At 39.2% G+C, this 17371-nt stretch overlaps 2 protein-coding genes across 2 annotated transcripts; both read left to right on the top strand.

The window, feature by feature from the left end:
* Positions 1 to 3821: 3821 nt before the first annotated feature.
* Positions 3822 to 8208, top strand: LOC121903794. Its single transcript, XM_042421179.1, has 4 exons — positions 3822 to 3985; positions 6724 to 6850; positions 7006 to 7119; positions 8005 to 8208. Exons 1-4 carry the CDS (start codon positions 3822 to 3824, stop codon positions 8206 to 8208), a joined length of 609 nt encoding a protein of 202 aa, XP_042277113.1.
* A 103-nt stretch (positions 8209 to 8311) lies between these two features.
* LOC121903541 lies at positions 8312 to 17085 on the top strand. The gene is made up of 8 exons (XM_042420682.1): positions 8312 to 8478; positions 10897 to 11080; positions 11293 to 11405; positions 11561 to 11959; positions 12151 to 12327; positions 12706 to 12893; positions 14238 to 14461; positions 15817 to 17085. The coding sequence occupies exons 1-8, from the start codon at positions 8352 to 8354 to the stop codon at positions 16418 to 16420; spliced, it is 2016 nt and encodes a 671-aa protein (XP_042276616.1). The 5' UTR covers positions 8312 to 8351; the 3' UTR covers positions 16421 to 17085.
* Positions 17086 to 17371: the final 286 nt, after the last annotated feature.

The following is a 17371-nucleotide window of genomic DNA, read 5'->3' as shown; positions in this document are numbered from 1 at the left end:
TTTAATCTCGTCTGTGTTGGCTTACTAAAAGTTTAGCATGAGTTATGAGGGCTATATGGAGGAGATAATAACAAATCCATCTCCATGACAACACCTAACAAAACTGGTAACACAGAAATGGTGAAAAACAGTTTAACAGCCGAACTCCACAATTCAGTACTACATAGTTCACAGTCTTTTTACATGTTTTCAGCAATTATTTTTTTACATGTATAATATGTTTCATAAGAAATCTCTGATTTGCTTTACATGGATTATAAATGCAGCAATATATACCACACTTACTGCCCAAAAAGTTGAGTCTTGGTGTCTTCGGTGTCTGTTGGTATAAATGCTGTTTCTGAGGTTTTTCTGTAATACAAAACTAAAACTGAAACCCTTTCTGGCATTTATCAGCTTTGGCATGTGTTAGTATCAGCTACTGGCAGATCGGTAAGGACTTAATAATAACTGGAAAATGCAATTTCTTCTGAAAGTGCATTTTGCTGAAAGCAATCACACTGCGTTACTGAAAAATTGCTGGAATCTGAGTAGAATTACTATTCTACCATGATTAAAGTTGCCCATGGGTGGGATTGAACCTGTGACCTCCTGTCTGTTAGATGGAAGTGTTATCTATGAGCTATCATGACTCATTGAAGAACATCAGTATGATCAGGTTTTCATATTAAGAGTTTAAATTGCAAAGTAGACATTTCTGACATTTTTATAATATGAAAGCGAGCTGGAGTAGCTGGGAACTGGATTAGAGAAGGCGACAAGTGCGTGCCAGAATATTATGTTGTTTTTATATGTATTGTTTGTCTGTGTTTGTGAGACAAAGGCGATTTTGAATTGTGAATGAAACCTGAGGATTTGAGGTGATTAAAACAGAGACAGAGATGGGTCTTATCAGAAGGACAGTCTCACAGCCTTTTGCAATCAATAAATCAATAGATTGGAAGCACCTGCATGTGTCTGCGTTTTTTTCACCCTCAACTCTACTGATTGCTGCCCTTAACAGTGATCAAACTCACAACCTTGGGATCTAATAGGGGAACTGACAAGGTGTTTCTATTTTGTTGAGGAGAAATTGATTTGCCAAAAACTAAAGCTGCCTTCAGATGATAAGAAATTTGCTCTTCGCTCACCGTGACAGAGCATAGTGCAGACACTTGGTGCAAAGGCAAAGCGCAGCGCAGGTATACTGGCTATGTCACATACAGCTGTTATCTCATTGGTTGTGCTTTGTGTGTTGTGAAAGGTCAGGGCCATCAAGGTCAAGGTTGAAATAATTTGAAAACTTTCAGCACAGCGCTTGGTGGCAATTTTGCCAATAGATCTATCTGCAGAATCACAGTATCTCCACGACATGCCCACTTCGCTACATGACACACTAGGTTTAGGCATGAGCAGTGGGATGGTTAGGGTTAGGGTTAGGGTTAGAGGATGTGTGTCGTGTAACATGCTGTTACAGTGACAACATCAGTGGGGTGTGTTGTGTAGTGAAGTGGGTGTGTCATGTAGTAAAGTGGGTGTGTCATGTAGGTCTGCAAGACTGCAAATAGACCTTTCTCCAATTTTGAGTGGCGAGCCACGCCAAGGGTTGCGCTTCTGCCAAGTTGGGCACCACCGCTCTACACATAGGAAAACAATGGCACAGGCAGTGCAGAACATTTTTTTAACCACTGATCATGTGTCAGCACCTCAAAGCTTGTAGCCCAGAGATTTGTACATCATTGGTGGCAGAGGGATTAGCTGAGAGTGAAAATGTATAATATCTGTACACAGTGTTTGAAGGAAGAGAGAATTTGTAAGTTTATGAAGCACCTGCACACCTACAGTTTGTATTACAGTCAATGAGAGCCAGACAGCGCTCTCCCTATCAATTAAGGTTTAAATCTCAAAACCTATAACTTTTATGGGAAATATTTTTACATTTTGACAGAGTGGAGGCTTGTGGAAACACTTTGAGGTATGATATGTGCTTGGAGAGTTAAAACTGTGGGAGTGAGACGTGTTTAGAATTTTTTTTCCTGGTCATAAAAATCTCTGCTCTCCCCTCTGCCAGATCATGACACACTGGTGAGATGTGAAAACTACTGTAAAAGCCCTCACTTTGGACTTAAATTGCTCCGAAAGTACAAAAGATATCACAACGGAAAACGACTCTGAAAAGTTTGTGAATGTTTTAAAGTTTGAATGGAGCCTGTAGACCAATGTATGTCAGAGCAGTTGAGTTTCAAAGTTACAAAGGTTCCAAGAAAGTTGGATCATTCCTCCCACAGACTGCCATTATAAATTCTGATGTTTAAAAATTAATATAAAATTGCTGGAATATGGTTCAAAACAGAAAAAGTATGCAGCAGTTGAAAAGGTCCAGAAAACTTGCAGAATGTGAAATAAGAAGAAGTAGCAAAACTAGAAAATGCAATTTCTGCAGAAACTAGAAAGTGCATTTCCTGTGGAAAATGCGTGTGAATGCTGACAGATGAAAAAATCACAAAGCATTGCTGAAAATGCTACAGACTTGCTCGGCAACCCCATCTGTACAACTTTGCCGAATTTGGTTACCATAAAGTATTAAATTTAAGAGATATGGCAGTTAATAAGTAGTATGGTGGTGTTTCACTAATGGCCACAAGGTTGGGCTATTGGTGCGATGATTCAATATCCTGTGCACATTCTCATTGTTAGTGTGACTCCAACTATTTCTTGAAAATGCCCTCTTAAACTGTAGAATCCAAGCATGTAGTTGACGCATGCTTCAATAAAACTCCATAGTTCATGTTCTCCATTTCAACCGTTTACTGAACACTTTATTCTTCACGTACAAAATAAAAACATACTACACAAGCATGATAAGTATAGTAAATATGGCACGAACAACACTCATGGAGAGAACAGAATTGTAGAAATATCATCTTATACTGTTACTGTAGCCCCCCCTGTAGGTAGAATTGTAGAAATGTTACACACTTGTGCAATGTGGCTGTATGTACAACATTCCCTAATTTGGTTGTAATCGTATCTTGAATTGAAAAGTTATCCCCATCCCTAAGTGCATCAGGCTACACCTTCAAAATGTTGTTAACCAATTACAAACAAACAGTAAGTGATACTCAAAAACAAACTTTAAGTATTTATTTGGGATCATCTAAATATGGCACGTACCAAGTTTGATGAAAATTAGATGAAATATGTGCCAAAAGAAGCAAAAAAATTGTTTACAAAAAAAATCCAAAATGGCTGACATTTTTTCTTGGCAGAAATCGGCGTGGCCTATATCAGTCGAATTGGTTTCATCCAAGGAACACACAATGCAAATATTCTTTTGCTTCGCCTCAGGGTTCATGACTTATTAGCCAAAACGCAAAACACATAATAACTCACCACATGGTGGCGCTATTGGTACCATGTTTTAATATCTTCAGCATTTCTACATGGGCCACCTGTTCATGAAATATTAATATTTTAGCACTTTTAGTTGTTGAGATTTCAACTTTCAAACATTGCTCCCATAGACTTCCATTATAAATTCCAATATTTCAAAGAATTATCCAAAATCACCGCAATCTCCTGAAGCAGTCACGTTTTGACATTTAAAAGAAGTTTCTAGAAGCCAAACAGTGCAGCAATCACACTAATTAAAAATACTGGTGTCAGCATAAAGATTCAAAATAAAAAATAAAAAAATAGTAGGGAGATATTCTACACATTTTTATGAATCAATTGATAAATTAAATCACTGCATTTTAAAATGCTTCTTAATTGTTTGAGAAAAATGCCTCTTAAACAGCAGAACATGCTGGGCGGGGTGTGAAGGTAAGGGACGATTAAAGATGGATAAGGGACCAGTGTGTCCGGAGTCAAAGGTGTCAGCTGCTCAGGTGTCACTGGCTGGCTGTGTGAAGAGAGAGCAGAGAACAGGAGATCAACAGCTGTGGACATATCAGATCACCGGGTGGAAAGACACATTCAGCTCTGTACCTGAACAAGACAACAGGTAAGCTCTCTCTCCTATGTGGGTTTGATGGAAAATTAGTGGGAAAGTTTGTTGAAAGATCAAATCATGTCGTAAATATTAACACTTTTTAGTCAGAATAACTGTGAAATGTTCAAGTGATAATCAAGCAATGTGATAACATGTTTTGCTTTTGCACTACGCACAAAAAGCAGGGAGGGATAATCTAATTAACTCTTGCAAACTTTTCATGTTATATATCTGTTATGATAATATTAATTAGTATTAAGTAGTTGACTTTGCAGTGATCTGTGTAAAAAATTGTGTTTGTCAAGACATTGAAGTTAGGGAATAAATCTGAATGACAATATAATGATGCAATGTACAGTCTGTTTTGATTACAGGCAGTGAGGTGTAACACTGAGTTACTTCCACACAGATAATTGATTATCTGCTTGTTAAATAGCTCCCAAACTGAACATTGTTACTGCAGATGACTCCAAGCTCTTAATCAAAACACATGCGGCTATTACATATCATATCAGTCATTTTTTACCGCATCTTTTCTGCATTCCAGATTTGCTGTTGTTCTAGTTACCAAGGTTTGTTATGTTTCCAGCCACTAAAATGCACAGGGGAAGGTCTTGCAACAACAGTAATTGCTTACATTTTGGGGAATCACAATAACCCTCAGCAGAAGAAGCTGCCTTGGCAATAAAAACATATACTTTTTCCGGTCTAGTTTTTCTGCTATTTACCATCTGAAATTGAGGTGCGCTCATGCATACATAGGCTATCTCAGGACATGGCTGTCTGCCTGCTGCCTCCTCTCCCAGAGGCAATCAGCCCAGCAGATGACATGGCCGCAGAATACAGCGATTGGGTTACAAATGCTGTAATTCACTGACAAGCTGTGCAGGAAACAATGGAGGTTTGTTAGCGCGAGTGGAATACTAAAGATCATTGTCAAATTAATTTAGTTTCCCCTAGGTAGATTTATTTTGTTTTTAACACAAGGCCCCTGTGAGAATTGAACCCTCAACCAAGGCCGCTTTCTTGCCTGACTCTATTCATTGAGCTGCAGAACCACAGTGACTTTACAAGTTTAATGAGAAGAGGAAGTCAAAATCCATTTTCACCTGGGAACTCTCATCTCAGTACTTTATATCATCCTCAGCCTCTACTGAATTAAAAAAAAAAACCTGCTCTACTTCTCCCTCCTCCCTTAAACTTAATTTAATTTCCTCACACTTCTGTCATATGATCATTGGCTAGCACTTCACATTACAGCTCAATAATAAGGTAATAATGGGATAATTTTCTCCTGGTTCCAGAAACTCTGAATTGCTTCCTACATCTCCGAATTATCATCTTACACTAATGTCTTGTTAATTACAGATGTAAGGGCATCATATCGTCAATACCCATTCATTATCATGTTACTGTTAACATCTTCTGCTACATATTGAGAAGCTTTTCCACCATTGTTACCCTCACAGTTTTGCATCTTTATTACCTCAATGCAAAAACTGAACTCTAATATTACCAATATTTTAATTGCTATCGTTGAGATGGCTGCTCAAAGCCCAGGTACTCCCAAATGTGAACAATTCAAAGGTATGGTTCTACATTTTGAAAAATACATTTATTTGGTTTCTTGCTGAGAGTTAGATAAGAATATTAATCATACCATTCTCATGTCAGTAGGTGGTTAGCTTAGCTTAGCTTAGCTCACAGACAGAAAGCAGGGGGAAACAGCTAGCCTGGCCTAAATAAATACAGTATGTAATTCCCCCCTAAAGTTGTATTCACATTACAGCAGAAAAACAAGGGTCTTGCACTTCAAATTCCATGTTGGTCAGTGAAGTGATTTACCACTATGGAACTCCTGGTGGTGCTGTACTATAAGGCGTCTTCTTTATCTCCTCTGATATACCTGGTGGACTGGCTTATAAAAACCTGCCAACCGTTGGGTTTTCAAATTTTTGTCCATCTTTCAGTTCAAGCAGTGGTCAACAGTGGTTTGCTGCAGCCACAAAGGTTAGGGCAGCTTGGGTCAAAGTTCAATAGATTTGAACTTTCACTGCACCTCCACTCTGCTTGGTGCACCACGGACATCCGCACAGAGCCATCGCGCTGTAAAACTGTTTTTCTGCAATAATGTGAAAACGCCTTAAGGCCACTAATTGTTCTGTTTGAGCATGGATTAAATTGTTAATTTATGACTATTTTAATAAATAATTGATAATTAAGATAATAGTGAATAGATTACTTAGTGAACTACTGAACTTTAGAAGTTATGTTTAAACATTGGAGAGAGCCAGGCTAGCTGTTTCCGTCCACCTCCAGTCTATATGCTAAACTAAGCTAACTGTCTTCTGCTCTAGCTCCTACTTAAATTGATCTTCTCTTCTAACTTTATGGAGGAAAGTGTATTTTCCAACACGCCTAACTTTTTCTTTAATATTTATTCCTCCATTCCTCCAGCAGCAATTGTTTTTTCTATGGTATTACTGTGCAATGGCAATAAATTTAATCTGCAATTTTTGGTTGTTTCCTCTGTAATTACCACAAAATAATTATATTAGCCCATCATTACCATGTTATTACAAGCAGTAATTGTTCATGATAAGTAAGTGTTCATAATCATTGTAAGGTCACAGTAATATCGGCAGAGCACTGACACTTAACTCTTGGTTTCTGAAGTTTTGTGATCTATACATGTAAACATTTGAAGAACAATGTGATCGAACATATACTGTATGTTGTTGTCAGTTCAGCTGTGGGAGCATCGATGCAATGGAGTCGTATCAAAAGAAATCAATGAGAAGAAACAGGAGAAACAGCAAGACTCTCCTTCAGGATCTGTTTTACAGAGGAGTCCATGGAGGAGACAGAGATACTCCTGTAAGTGTTTAATAAGCTCCACATCTTTATTGTTGGTTGTTTAATTGCCTGAAATTGCCTTTTCCAAGCATATCAATATTGTGAATATAATTGGTAATGCATCTGGACGTCCTCTTTTGTGAATTCAAGCAGTAATTCATGATATCTTTCATCAGATCCCAGCTCAGTCTGGTAGAGATGCTAAAATGATCCACTCCATTGCCAGTCTGATCAGAGCCAAGAGCAAACTCCTTCTCCTCGAGAGTCCTGACACTGTGGAGATCTACAAGGTCAGCTGTCCTCTCTTTAACAGTACATTATTATTATTACAGTGATTGATACTCTAGATTTACTGCAAGTTGTGAGTTCCAGTTGAGTATGCTGTATTTAAGGGGGCGTGACTGAGCAGATTTGGTTTTTGGTCTGCGTTTTTTTTTTACTTGTGGCTCTTAAAGTGCACAAACCAAAACCCAATCTTAATTAGAATCAAAACACTGTCATTTTTTGTAATTTACAAGTACGAACGTCCTGAAATGCTCTCCAAAAGTAACATCCAATCACTAGTGTCAACAATGGAAATAAGTTAAGGGAGATTTTGACTCAAAAGTTCATATTTTTGTTGAACAAATAATTACCTTACAAGAGTTATATTTTTGTCTGTTAGCCCAACACCAGGCACTTTTCTGACACAAAAAATACACAGACATACAAACCACACATTCAAACACTACTGTACTAAAAAAGAAATGACAAAGTAAGGCGATTGTTCATGAAAACCAAGTAACTGCAATACATAGAGCAAAAAATAGAGATGAAAGTACTCAAATGTTTAAATGAGGAGTAAAAAAAAGAACAGAAAAGTGGCCGACACTTTGTAAAACTTACTCAAGGACTTTTGAGTCATGTTACTAAATTTTTAAACTTTTAAACATTGCAGTAGCTTTCGTCTTTTTGAACATCCAAAATGACCTTTTTGCTGAAATGTGCTGATTTTGTGTCCATAAAAAAGAACTCTTTCTCACAGTTAGTGGAGCAGCTCCAGCATTTTAATCTTGATTCCCTAAGTTATTGAACCTTGATTGTCATTTCATATTGTTTTAACCGTCCAAAAGACATGGATAACATGTTAAATGTGATATACTTAACATCCCTGTAATTGTTGCATGCACCTATAGCTGGAGGGTCCGACAGGCCGTTCTAGCAGAGCTGGTAAAGATGACGTTTATCTCCCTGCCATCACAACAAAGGCTTCAAGTCTTAGTTCAATGAGAGGGGCTCTGAGTCAGTCCTGCCCTTACTTATATGACAAACGAAGAGGATCTTTCTCTTCAGTGTGCTCGCAGAGAACTGGAGGTCATGCTAAAAAACAGGTAATCTGACATCTATTTAATTCCCAGTGAATATGATCTGGCACTTCTTTTCGAATTTAAACGTTTTTTGCTCTCTCTTCTCTCCTCCCTCGTCATATCAGAGTAACCTAAAGGCGCAAAGAGAGGCAAAGAAATCCAACGTCACTGTGACAATGACCTACCTAGGACAAGGCCACCGGGGGTCAGGGTCGGGGTCGACTCAAGATGAACTAAAAGTATTGCAGCAAGTTAATGGAGGGGAGAATATCTGTGTCTTCAAGGGCTTGGTGACTCCAGGAGGTATGAGCTGTGAAATTTATAGCTGTGTTGCTAGAATGTGCACAAGAGAGCGTTTAGCTTTTAAAGTACAATACATGAAAAAAAAAAATCTGTGTTAAATGTCTTTGTTATTAGGATAGTTTAAAAGATTGCCTACAGGAAAGATTAAAGTTTGACATGCAGTATTTCCAAAACTAAGGGTGAGGGTAATTAGAGATGATACAATTTCACCCCCTTTTTTCACGCATTTAATTACTCATCAGCCCTTAAAGCAACATAATGTAATGACATTGATGAGCAATTTCGTCTGAGGCAGTATTGGAGCTGAACAAGAATAGAAAGCTGATAGACAACCATCACATAAAAAAAAAAAAAAAAAAAGTCAGCAGACAAGACATTTCATCTATGCAGCTGGTGCATGTTGATACACACTGTACAGCCGTCACCCCGGGGACCAAATCACAATATCAGGCAGGTGTAGAAGAGAGAAGATGTGGATTGCTGCTTGAAACTGCGTGTGTGTGTGTGATCTGATTACAAATCCGCTGCAGCTGTAGAAGCTGAAGGAATAAAACAAAGGAGGAGCCAATGCACATAGAAGTACATTTAAAGTGGACTATATGTTTATAAAGTTTGTTTGGACTACTTAAATTATACTCATTAATGCCTCTTTTTACCTTTATTGTATTCTTGATGTTAAACCAAATGTATACTGTATATTGGCTACTGTATGGGATATGTAGTGTTTGTCTGCAGAGTGAAGGCTCACCATTAAGTAATGTATAATATACTAATATATAGGGCTATTTTTTATACCAGACTGGTACATCTAGTGCCACTAACTAATGCCCTTACACATCAGAAACCACTGACTGTCAATTTATAGGCCTAAATATGATGGTAGAAGAACATAACAACAGTTCTTGTCTTGTCTTGGACTTGTGACCTTCAGTCTATTGTTCTTGAATGGGACTTGATAAGCTGTATGATTGACTGAATCTTGATTTGGTTTCCTATCAAAATATGACATATTGTATGTATATGACATATTATCAAAAATGTGATATATTGTACAGTATGCAAGTGGTTTCCAATGTTGGGTTGTGAGATGATCAGTTAGGAAACAAAAAAGACAAAACATAATTCTGCTAAACATGTTTATCTTTCTGGCTTCTCTTAAACCTGTTTAGCATATGTACAAACAAATCTTGAAGGATATGGCTGGCAATTTTCTACATTTTTCTCATTGCTGTTTTTTTTTTTGTTTTGTTTTTGCTTTGACCTGCCAGACTACAGATGTGAATTAGCTTGCAGCTATAATCTGGTGCAGTGCATCAAGTGGTGACATTTATGTTTTAACTGTACACTGTCCCTTTTAAATAAAATAAATGAATAAAAATTGGTAACAAATCTCAAGTGCAAAGCCAAACTAACAATGTGTGTGTATCCAAAGCCTGATATATCGTAATCCTCTGTGCCGTAGACCTCAGTTGTTGTCCAAAAATAAATAACGTCAGTGAGCCACAAAACTGAGCTGGGTGACGTGTTCCTTGGCCTTGAAGAGTTTGGTCATATTAGTTTGTTTAAGAACGGCGCCAAAGACATAATAACAATAACAGTGATCACATTTTCAGTCTCCAAGAGTAGTGCTGTGTAAGTACGCCACTGCGAATGCATTGGCACGTGTTTCTATTTACAGAGCATCGCTAGCTTGTTGTGCAACATATCACAACCTCTTGACTTTATACTAAAGTGTATTAAAATAGCACAATGTAGTACAAAGTCAAGAGGTTGTTATATGTTGCATAACAAGCGAAGCACTGTAAATAGAACTGGGGATAAATATGATACATCAGGCTTTGGATATACACACAATATTGTAAATAGGATCAATGTATTCTTGGTTTGGCTCTGCATGATTTGTTGACAATAAGAAAAACACAGAAAATTGCCAGCTATGTCCTTTAAACACCAAATCCTCAAGCAAAACAGTCTGTAGTAAATCATGATTGTCACTGACTGAATGAGAAGCTTTTTGCTTTGGAGTTTCCCTCACTGGTGACTGAGAGCAGCATTGTCAGCTCAGCTGTGACACATAGTACATTGATGCCTTGTTACAAGCTTACTGAAAGACTGTGAAACTCACAGAAATAATCTTGATGCAAGACGTCAGAGAGCTGGTTTCTCAGCCATTATCCTAATAAATAGTGTATGTATAGGACTAGTTTTATACTGAACTGAGTGTAACAGTTTGAACCAGCAACAGACAGAAAGTACTAAACAGTCAGAAGCAGCACTATAAACAGCATTATGAACGGTGATGATGATCTTTGTGACAATATAATCCAAACAAGACAGATAACCATATGTTAAAAATATCAAACATTACTATCTTTGTCTTTCAAGTGTGTCATAATACTCTCTCATTGTACCTTTCAGAGCAGTTCCAGTTTGTCTCTCAGAGACACAGAGGTTATCCCTTCAGCGCTACCCTGTATGTTAATGGTATCATGTTGGCCAGAATCAGCTCCTGTTGTGAGTACCGCTATGCTCCTGGCTTCCAACAGGGCAAGAAGAGCTGCTTCAGACTTGTGTGGCTGGCTGGTGGGATACCCTGTTACAGGTCAGATTTCACCCTCTGGGAGAGGAACAGCATAACATTGGCAGAAAATGTGAAATTAGTACCAGTCAAAACAGATCAGGCAAAACCATCAGTCTGCAGATATAATGTATTGTGGGGGGATAAAGGATGCATAATGCATGACACGGTGGTGGTAGGCTGTACGGTGGAGGGAAAGCAAGTCACGATGAAAGCACATTTTTCATCTTTTTCAGATGTACAAGTCTTCGAAACAAATACAGCTCCTGCCAGCAACTGAACAACGGCACAAAGGAGAACTTAATTCTCCCTCTAGAGCAGAGCCCTGGCAACGGTACAAAGCCTGGAAGTAAGTGTCTCAATTTTCCATTACTTCATAAAGCTTATTCATCAACATTTTTTTGACATTAGGCCCAATCCTTGATTTCTATGGAGTAGTTTAAAGACAAAATGGCCCACAAAGCATTTTTTCCCTTCATTTTGTCTCTAATGTCTCCAATGCAGGCACCATCGAGTCATGTTCATCATCCCCTCTGTTTATGCCCGCCAAACCAGAGAAGAAATCAGTGAGGAGGACAAGAAAACACACCAAGGAAGGTGGCGGTGGATCCACAGACAGCGAAGACCCCGCTGTAGCTGGGATTAAAGAGATCTCAAAGAAGAAGCGACACAAGGGTCAAACTAATCAGAAAGCGAGCAAAGGCAAAACAGCCGGAAATAGCAGAGGGGAAGAGGGACATGACAGCAAGGGCTCCGAGGTCTCACGGAGGTCAACAGTGACAGAAAAATGTGAAAGTCTAGCATCGTCTGCCAGAGAGGAGCAGAAAAATGAGAAAACAACCAGCAATGTCTCAGCGCCGCCGACAGAGAAGCTGCGATCGAACAAGACAAGCAAAGTTCATGGTGAGCACTGTTTGACTCATTTTAGCTGCTGTGTTCATTCCTGTAAGAGAAGATGGAAAAATAAAGGAGAAAAAAATCTTCCACTCTTTCAAGTGGAGCTACAGACGACCTTCAGTCCATGCATGTGGTCTTTCCATTTAATATTCTTTGTGGGGGGAAAAAAATGGCAACAGGAGTATTTCTTTTTAAAGAGTCATTGCAGGATGAGGAAGCACTGACTAAGCAGAACAGAGAGAAACAGAAGGACCTGGGATCAAATGGGAAAAGCAGAGATGGGGAAAGACTGAAGGACTTCTATGAAGAATGTGTGGAAATGAGTGCTGCGTTGGAGCAGGTCCCAAACAAACACAACTGGTTCAAGGCAAACAGTGAGTAAAGAAACCACAGCACAGTAGGAATGGACTGGAATCCCCCGGAGTGTTGTAACTGATTTACATAATACACTTTAGCAGAAAAGGTTGAATTTACAACAAAGTGATGAATTGAACAAAGTCTGCTTGAAGAAAGATAGATTACGTGTGGGAGAGGTTATGCAGACATTGTTCACAGACACACACACACATGCCAGCATACATAAATCTCACTGCAGTAGATCTGCTTTCTCTATTGAACCAAGTGAATTTTAGATTTTTATTATTTACAATCTCACATCAACAGTAGGTATCAATATGTACACTTGGCATAAAGAGAGACAGTTTTATTGTGGCTGAGTTGTTTTTTTTTTTTCTCTCTCTCCGTATGCCAAGTTCTGGAGAGGTGCCGGCTCCAGAAGAGGTTGTCATCATGCCCCAAAGCTTCAGGCTCAGATGTGGAGCTCAGTGCAGAAAGTGACACTGTCCTGCAGCCTGATGGGGAGCCAGACAAAGAAGAGGACAAGGCCAGCCAGGGCTCTGGCGAAATAGAGCCTGTTAAAGAACAAGACCTGCAGGCACAGGTGTGTGTCCAACACAAATTATTGCGGTGAATCTTTGTTTTTGCCAGAAAAGCTCTTAGTGTTAAATTACTGGCAAAACTCCCTGGAAACAATCACATTCCTGTGTATGCAGCTGTGTTAATTTGTGTCAGTGCTGAAAGTTTAATTGACAAATAATATAACTGATTGTCAATATAAAAAATAATTTCCTTTTAATACATTTCTCATCAGTGTAAAGATAAACACATACAGTACCATGCACAGACCATGTTTTTCTTGTTTGCACACCGATTATTGAGTTTTACAGCTTATAGTATAGTATAGCAATATACTGCTGCAGAAAAAAGGTTTTTAATAAGCATAAAAATATCCCAATTCAAACAGCAATTTTTAATTTGAATAAGATAATGCAGTTTAAAAGGGATGGATGCATTTCAGTGTCAGTGTGTTTAATGATTTTACACCTCAGAATGTTTGATACATATTTCAGTAACTTAACCTGAAAAGGGCATTATGCCATATGTAACATTTATTTGATTGGTAAAAAGTTGATTATTGAACTATAAAATCATTTAAAGCTAATGGATTATGCCATTATTAGAAGGTTAATACACAAACGGTTCTAACAAATGGTCACTGAGCGTTATCTGGGTCAGGCAGGAATTTGGCTCAGTCGTATCCATCATGATGAAAAAGTTTCCAACAGTTCCTGAAAAATTCCTCAAGGTCTAGCAAAGTGGCACAGTGGATGTGGCCGGCAGCCAGACCATATGTCTCTCTCTACTCTCACCTCGACTCAGTGTTTAGAAAACCTCCAGCACCTGTCCCGCTCACATCTCATTCCCAGCCAGCACATTTTGGTGCTTTGCTGCTGTCACGCACAAACAGTAAACACTGTATGTTTGCAATACTCTAAAGTCTGAATAGAGGAAAAAAATAATCTGCCTGTGCAACAAAACTTTCTGTATTTTACAAATAAACAGCATGATAGAAACTTGTTGTCTGGTGGTTGAGGTGAACTACAAGTTAGATGAGATATTTCTATTTGTATCACTTCTTCATAGAGTTGCATCATCATGTAGGAGATCATATTGTACCAGTAGCAAAACATATTTTTAAAAAGTATTTTCTAACTTGAACAACATTTTTTCATAGTTCTACAACCCTTGGCCTCATGAAATCCTTGCGAGCCAAGTGGATAAACTCTCAAATGCATACCAATCATTTTTTTCCAGTCAAAAGACGACCTTTTGTAAATATGTCTGAACTTTTGGAAATGAAAGTCTCGCACCAAACCAAAACGAATCCAACAATAACAGCACTATTCAAATGCCCTTCTGACTTTATTTTGGTTTGTCACTGTAGCTGGAAGCGATGATGACAGTCCTGAGCACATCTGATGAAGTGGAGCAGCTGGTTCTGAGGAACACGGGCCTGACAGACGACCTTCTGCTGGGCCTGGCGGGGGCCCTGAAGAGCAGCTTGTCGGAGGTCACGCTGCTCAACCTCAACCTCAACCTCATCGGCCCATATGGTGCTCACATCCTGCTGGACGTTCTGAGAGTGAAGCCTCAGGTCAAAAGTTTACAGTAAGTCTCAGCTTTCTTACTCCAAACTGATCCAAGTTACATTAAAATCTGACTCGGAAACACGCTGAATAACATGACTTAGAAAAGAAAATAACAGGATTGAAGAGACAGTGAGAAGCAAATCCAAGGATGGCCTTTTCTTCAGAATATAAAATCTTAGCCTTCCACCGTTGAATTATATAATCCTTGACATTTATGTGAAGAAATGCCCCCACTGCTTTACATTTCTGAGTTATTTCATATGCACCACATACAGTAAATGTCAGAGTGTTAGGCTTAGAGACATATTGACAGAAACTTAGGGTGCAGCTGACATACATTAGATGCAGTGCAGTCCATGCACAGCTGGTATCACATACAGGACAAGAAAAGTGTGTTTAAAGGACATTTTAGGAAATAAGTTAATTTGTTTTCTGGCGTAGAGTTACAGTAGATGAGGAAACTGATGCCACTCTCACATGTGTCCGTTAAATATAAGACTAGAGCTAGCAGCTATTTGCTTGCGGTACCTTAGCACAAAGACTGGGAATGGGAAAGCAGTTAGCCTGGCTCTGTCCAACAGTAACAAAGTCTACCAGCACCAGTCATCTGATGATGACTGATTAACACATTGTATCTTGTTTGTTTAATCAAACAATATAAAATCCTGGAGTGTAAAAACAATTGGCTGTTTCACAAGGAAGGTTATGTGTCAGACTAATTCTTGGCACTGGGCATTTGCCAGACAGCCAGTGACAGCTCCCAGCCAGGAATTAGGCTGTTTCCAGTCTTAGCTTCTGCACCAAGCTAATCTTTGGCTGGCTGTAGATCATATTTAATCAGATATGATGTGACATGAGAGTGGTATCAATCCTCTCATCTAACTCTCTGCTGGGAAGTGAATAACATATTTACCAAAATGCTGAACGATTTCTTTGTTGTGCACTGCAGATCGAATATGTCACTCTAAGGGGCAAAATTGTTCATACAATGATGATGAAAATGCATGCATATATTTCCCCGCATACATCATCATCCATAACTGTGGTGCAATTAAGCAACTTTTCATTTGAATAAAGATTCCCTATATGTTAGACTCAATAACAGGGAACTGTGTACAAAATCACAGACATGAAGAATCTTTTGAATAGATGTTATTCTAGCCATGAAAATATCAAGTTTCAATGAAGCTGCAAGAACAACCAAATACAAAACCTGTAAGTGACTTTTTTAGACAGTTGGAAAAAATGTTTGTTGTAACTTTTAATGGAAAACTCAACATTATGGTACAACTGGCTTTCTTTTAGAGATGAGCAAGTCATGAAGGAATCCAAACAAATCGCCATGGTTACCACTATTTTTCCCCCTATCTACAGCTTGTTTGGAAACAAACTGCGTGACCATGGAGTGCTGACCCTGCTGAACGGAATAGCCGAGTTGCAGGAGCAAACAGTAAGAGCTGCTGCCGCCATCCAACAGGCAATGCTTTTCTCATCGGAGCAGAACATGCTAACTCACCTCCCTGCTGGGTGGAGCTCTGTCAGGGTTTTTGCAATTTTGGAACTGGATATCGGAGGAAACAGCTTGAGCAGCGACGGGGTGAAGGTGTTAGCATCATATTTAAGGCATCATTCGCATCTGCAGTACTTAGGGCTGGCTCAGACAAGTGGCGCTGACCTCGCAGCTTGGAAGGAACTTTTCGACAGCCTCAGAGGAAACAGCTCACTAACACAGATCATTCTAGATGAGAACAACTTGGGAGACCCCGGGGTCAGACTGCTGGCCGACATGTTGAGAGTGAACATGAGCGTGCGGCAGTTGGACCTGGACAGGAACGGCATCAGCGACGTGGGAGGAAACGACATCATGGGGGCGCTGCTTTGCAGGACGCAGTTTCCCCTGAGGCATCTGAGCCTTCAGGATAACAACATCAGCGCAGGGCTCATGAGTAGGATACAGGAGGAGGTAAAATATAAATGAAATCACGCAGGAGTGGAAAAATGCCCTCGCAAACTATGAGAACCCATGTAACATAATAAACAAAGGACTTGCTTAAGAATTCACAGGATCTTCAGTTTACATTTTGAGGTCAGAGAGGAAAACACTGACTCATTTGACTTGTTTGACCTTCAAACACACACACACACACACACACACAAAGATCTCTTCTTTCCTGTACCTGGGTGGCCCCACTAACAAATGCTGCATCTTAGTTTAGCCCAAACAGGTAGTGTAGGAGTCATGTTTGCTTTAGGGCTGCACTGTGGTCTGGATGCATTTTCAAAGAGCTCTCGATGAACTGAACCTTTTCTTCTTTGTGGTGAGGTTACATCCTCACCTTGAGTTTTTTTTTTTTTCTCCTTCTTCTTCTTCCCACCAGCGTTACCCCTCATGACTCCACACCTCCTTCTTTTCTAAAACTGACTCCAGCTCAAGCCTCACTGATCCCTCTGTCATTTTATTGAATAATTTGCTGCCCCCTGACAAAAAAGAAACCACGGTGATTCATTCCACCCACAGTATTTACAGGTCATGGATGACTAACACACCACTTTTTTTTTTTCTTTTTTTTTCCATAGTACATTTCAGCAGCCATCATCAGATCCCCTTCTGTACTTCTAAAAATCAAAAGAGAGTTATGGACAGCTAAGCCATGCCACGTCAACTACCCTCATTTTGTCGTTCTTGTCTCTTCATGTGCTAGACAGTGCCTCTATTCAGAATATAAACATGAACGAGGAAAAAAAAAAAAAAAAAAGAAAAACTAGGGCAAATTCATCTGAATTTTAGGCTCGTCATCTCATTGTTCTATCAACACCGACATTCTGAGAATAACTGTACCTGTGATCAAAGCTTGTCAAAGTGGTAATTATCTCCTCCTCTCAGGGCTGCTAGTAGTGATTCTGCTGAAACCAATCCCTCCATATTTCA

This window comes from Thunnus maccoyii, chromosome 9 (assembly GCF_910596095.1).
Source record: "Thunnus maccoyii chromosome 9, fThuMac1.1, whole genome shotgun sequence".
Taxonomy (NCBI): domain Eukaryota; kingdom Metazoa; phylum Chordata; class Actinopteri; order Scombriformes; family Scombridae; genus Thunnus; species Thunnus maccoyii.
The sequence above is the reverse complement of the archived record's forward strand: the minus strand, read 5'-3'. Positions and strand labels throughout refer to the sequence as shown.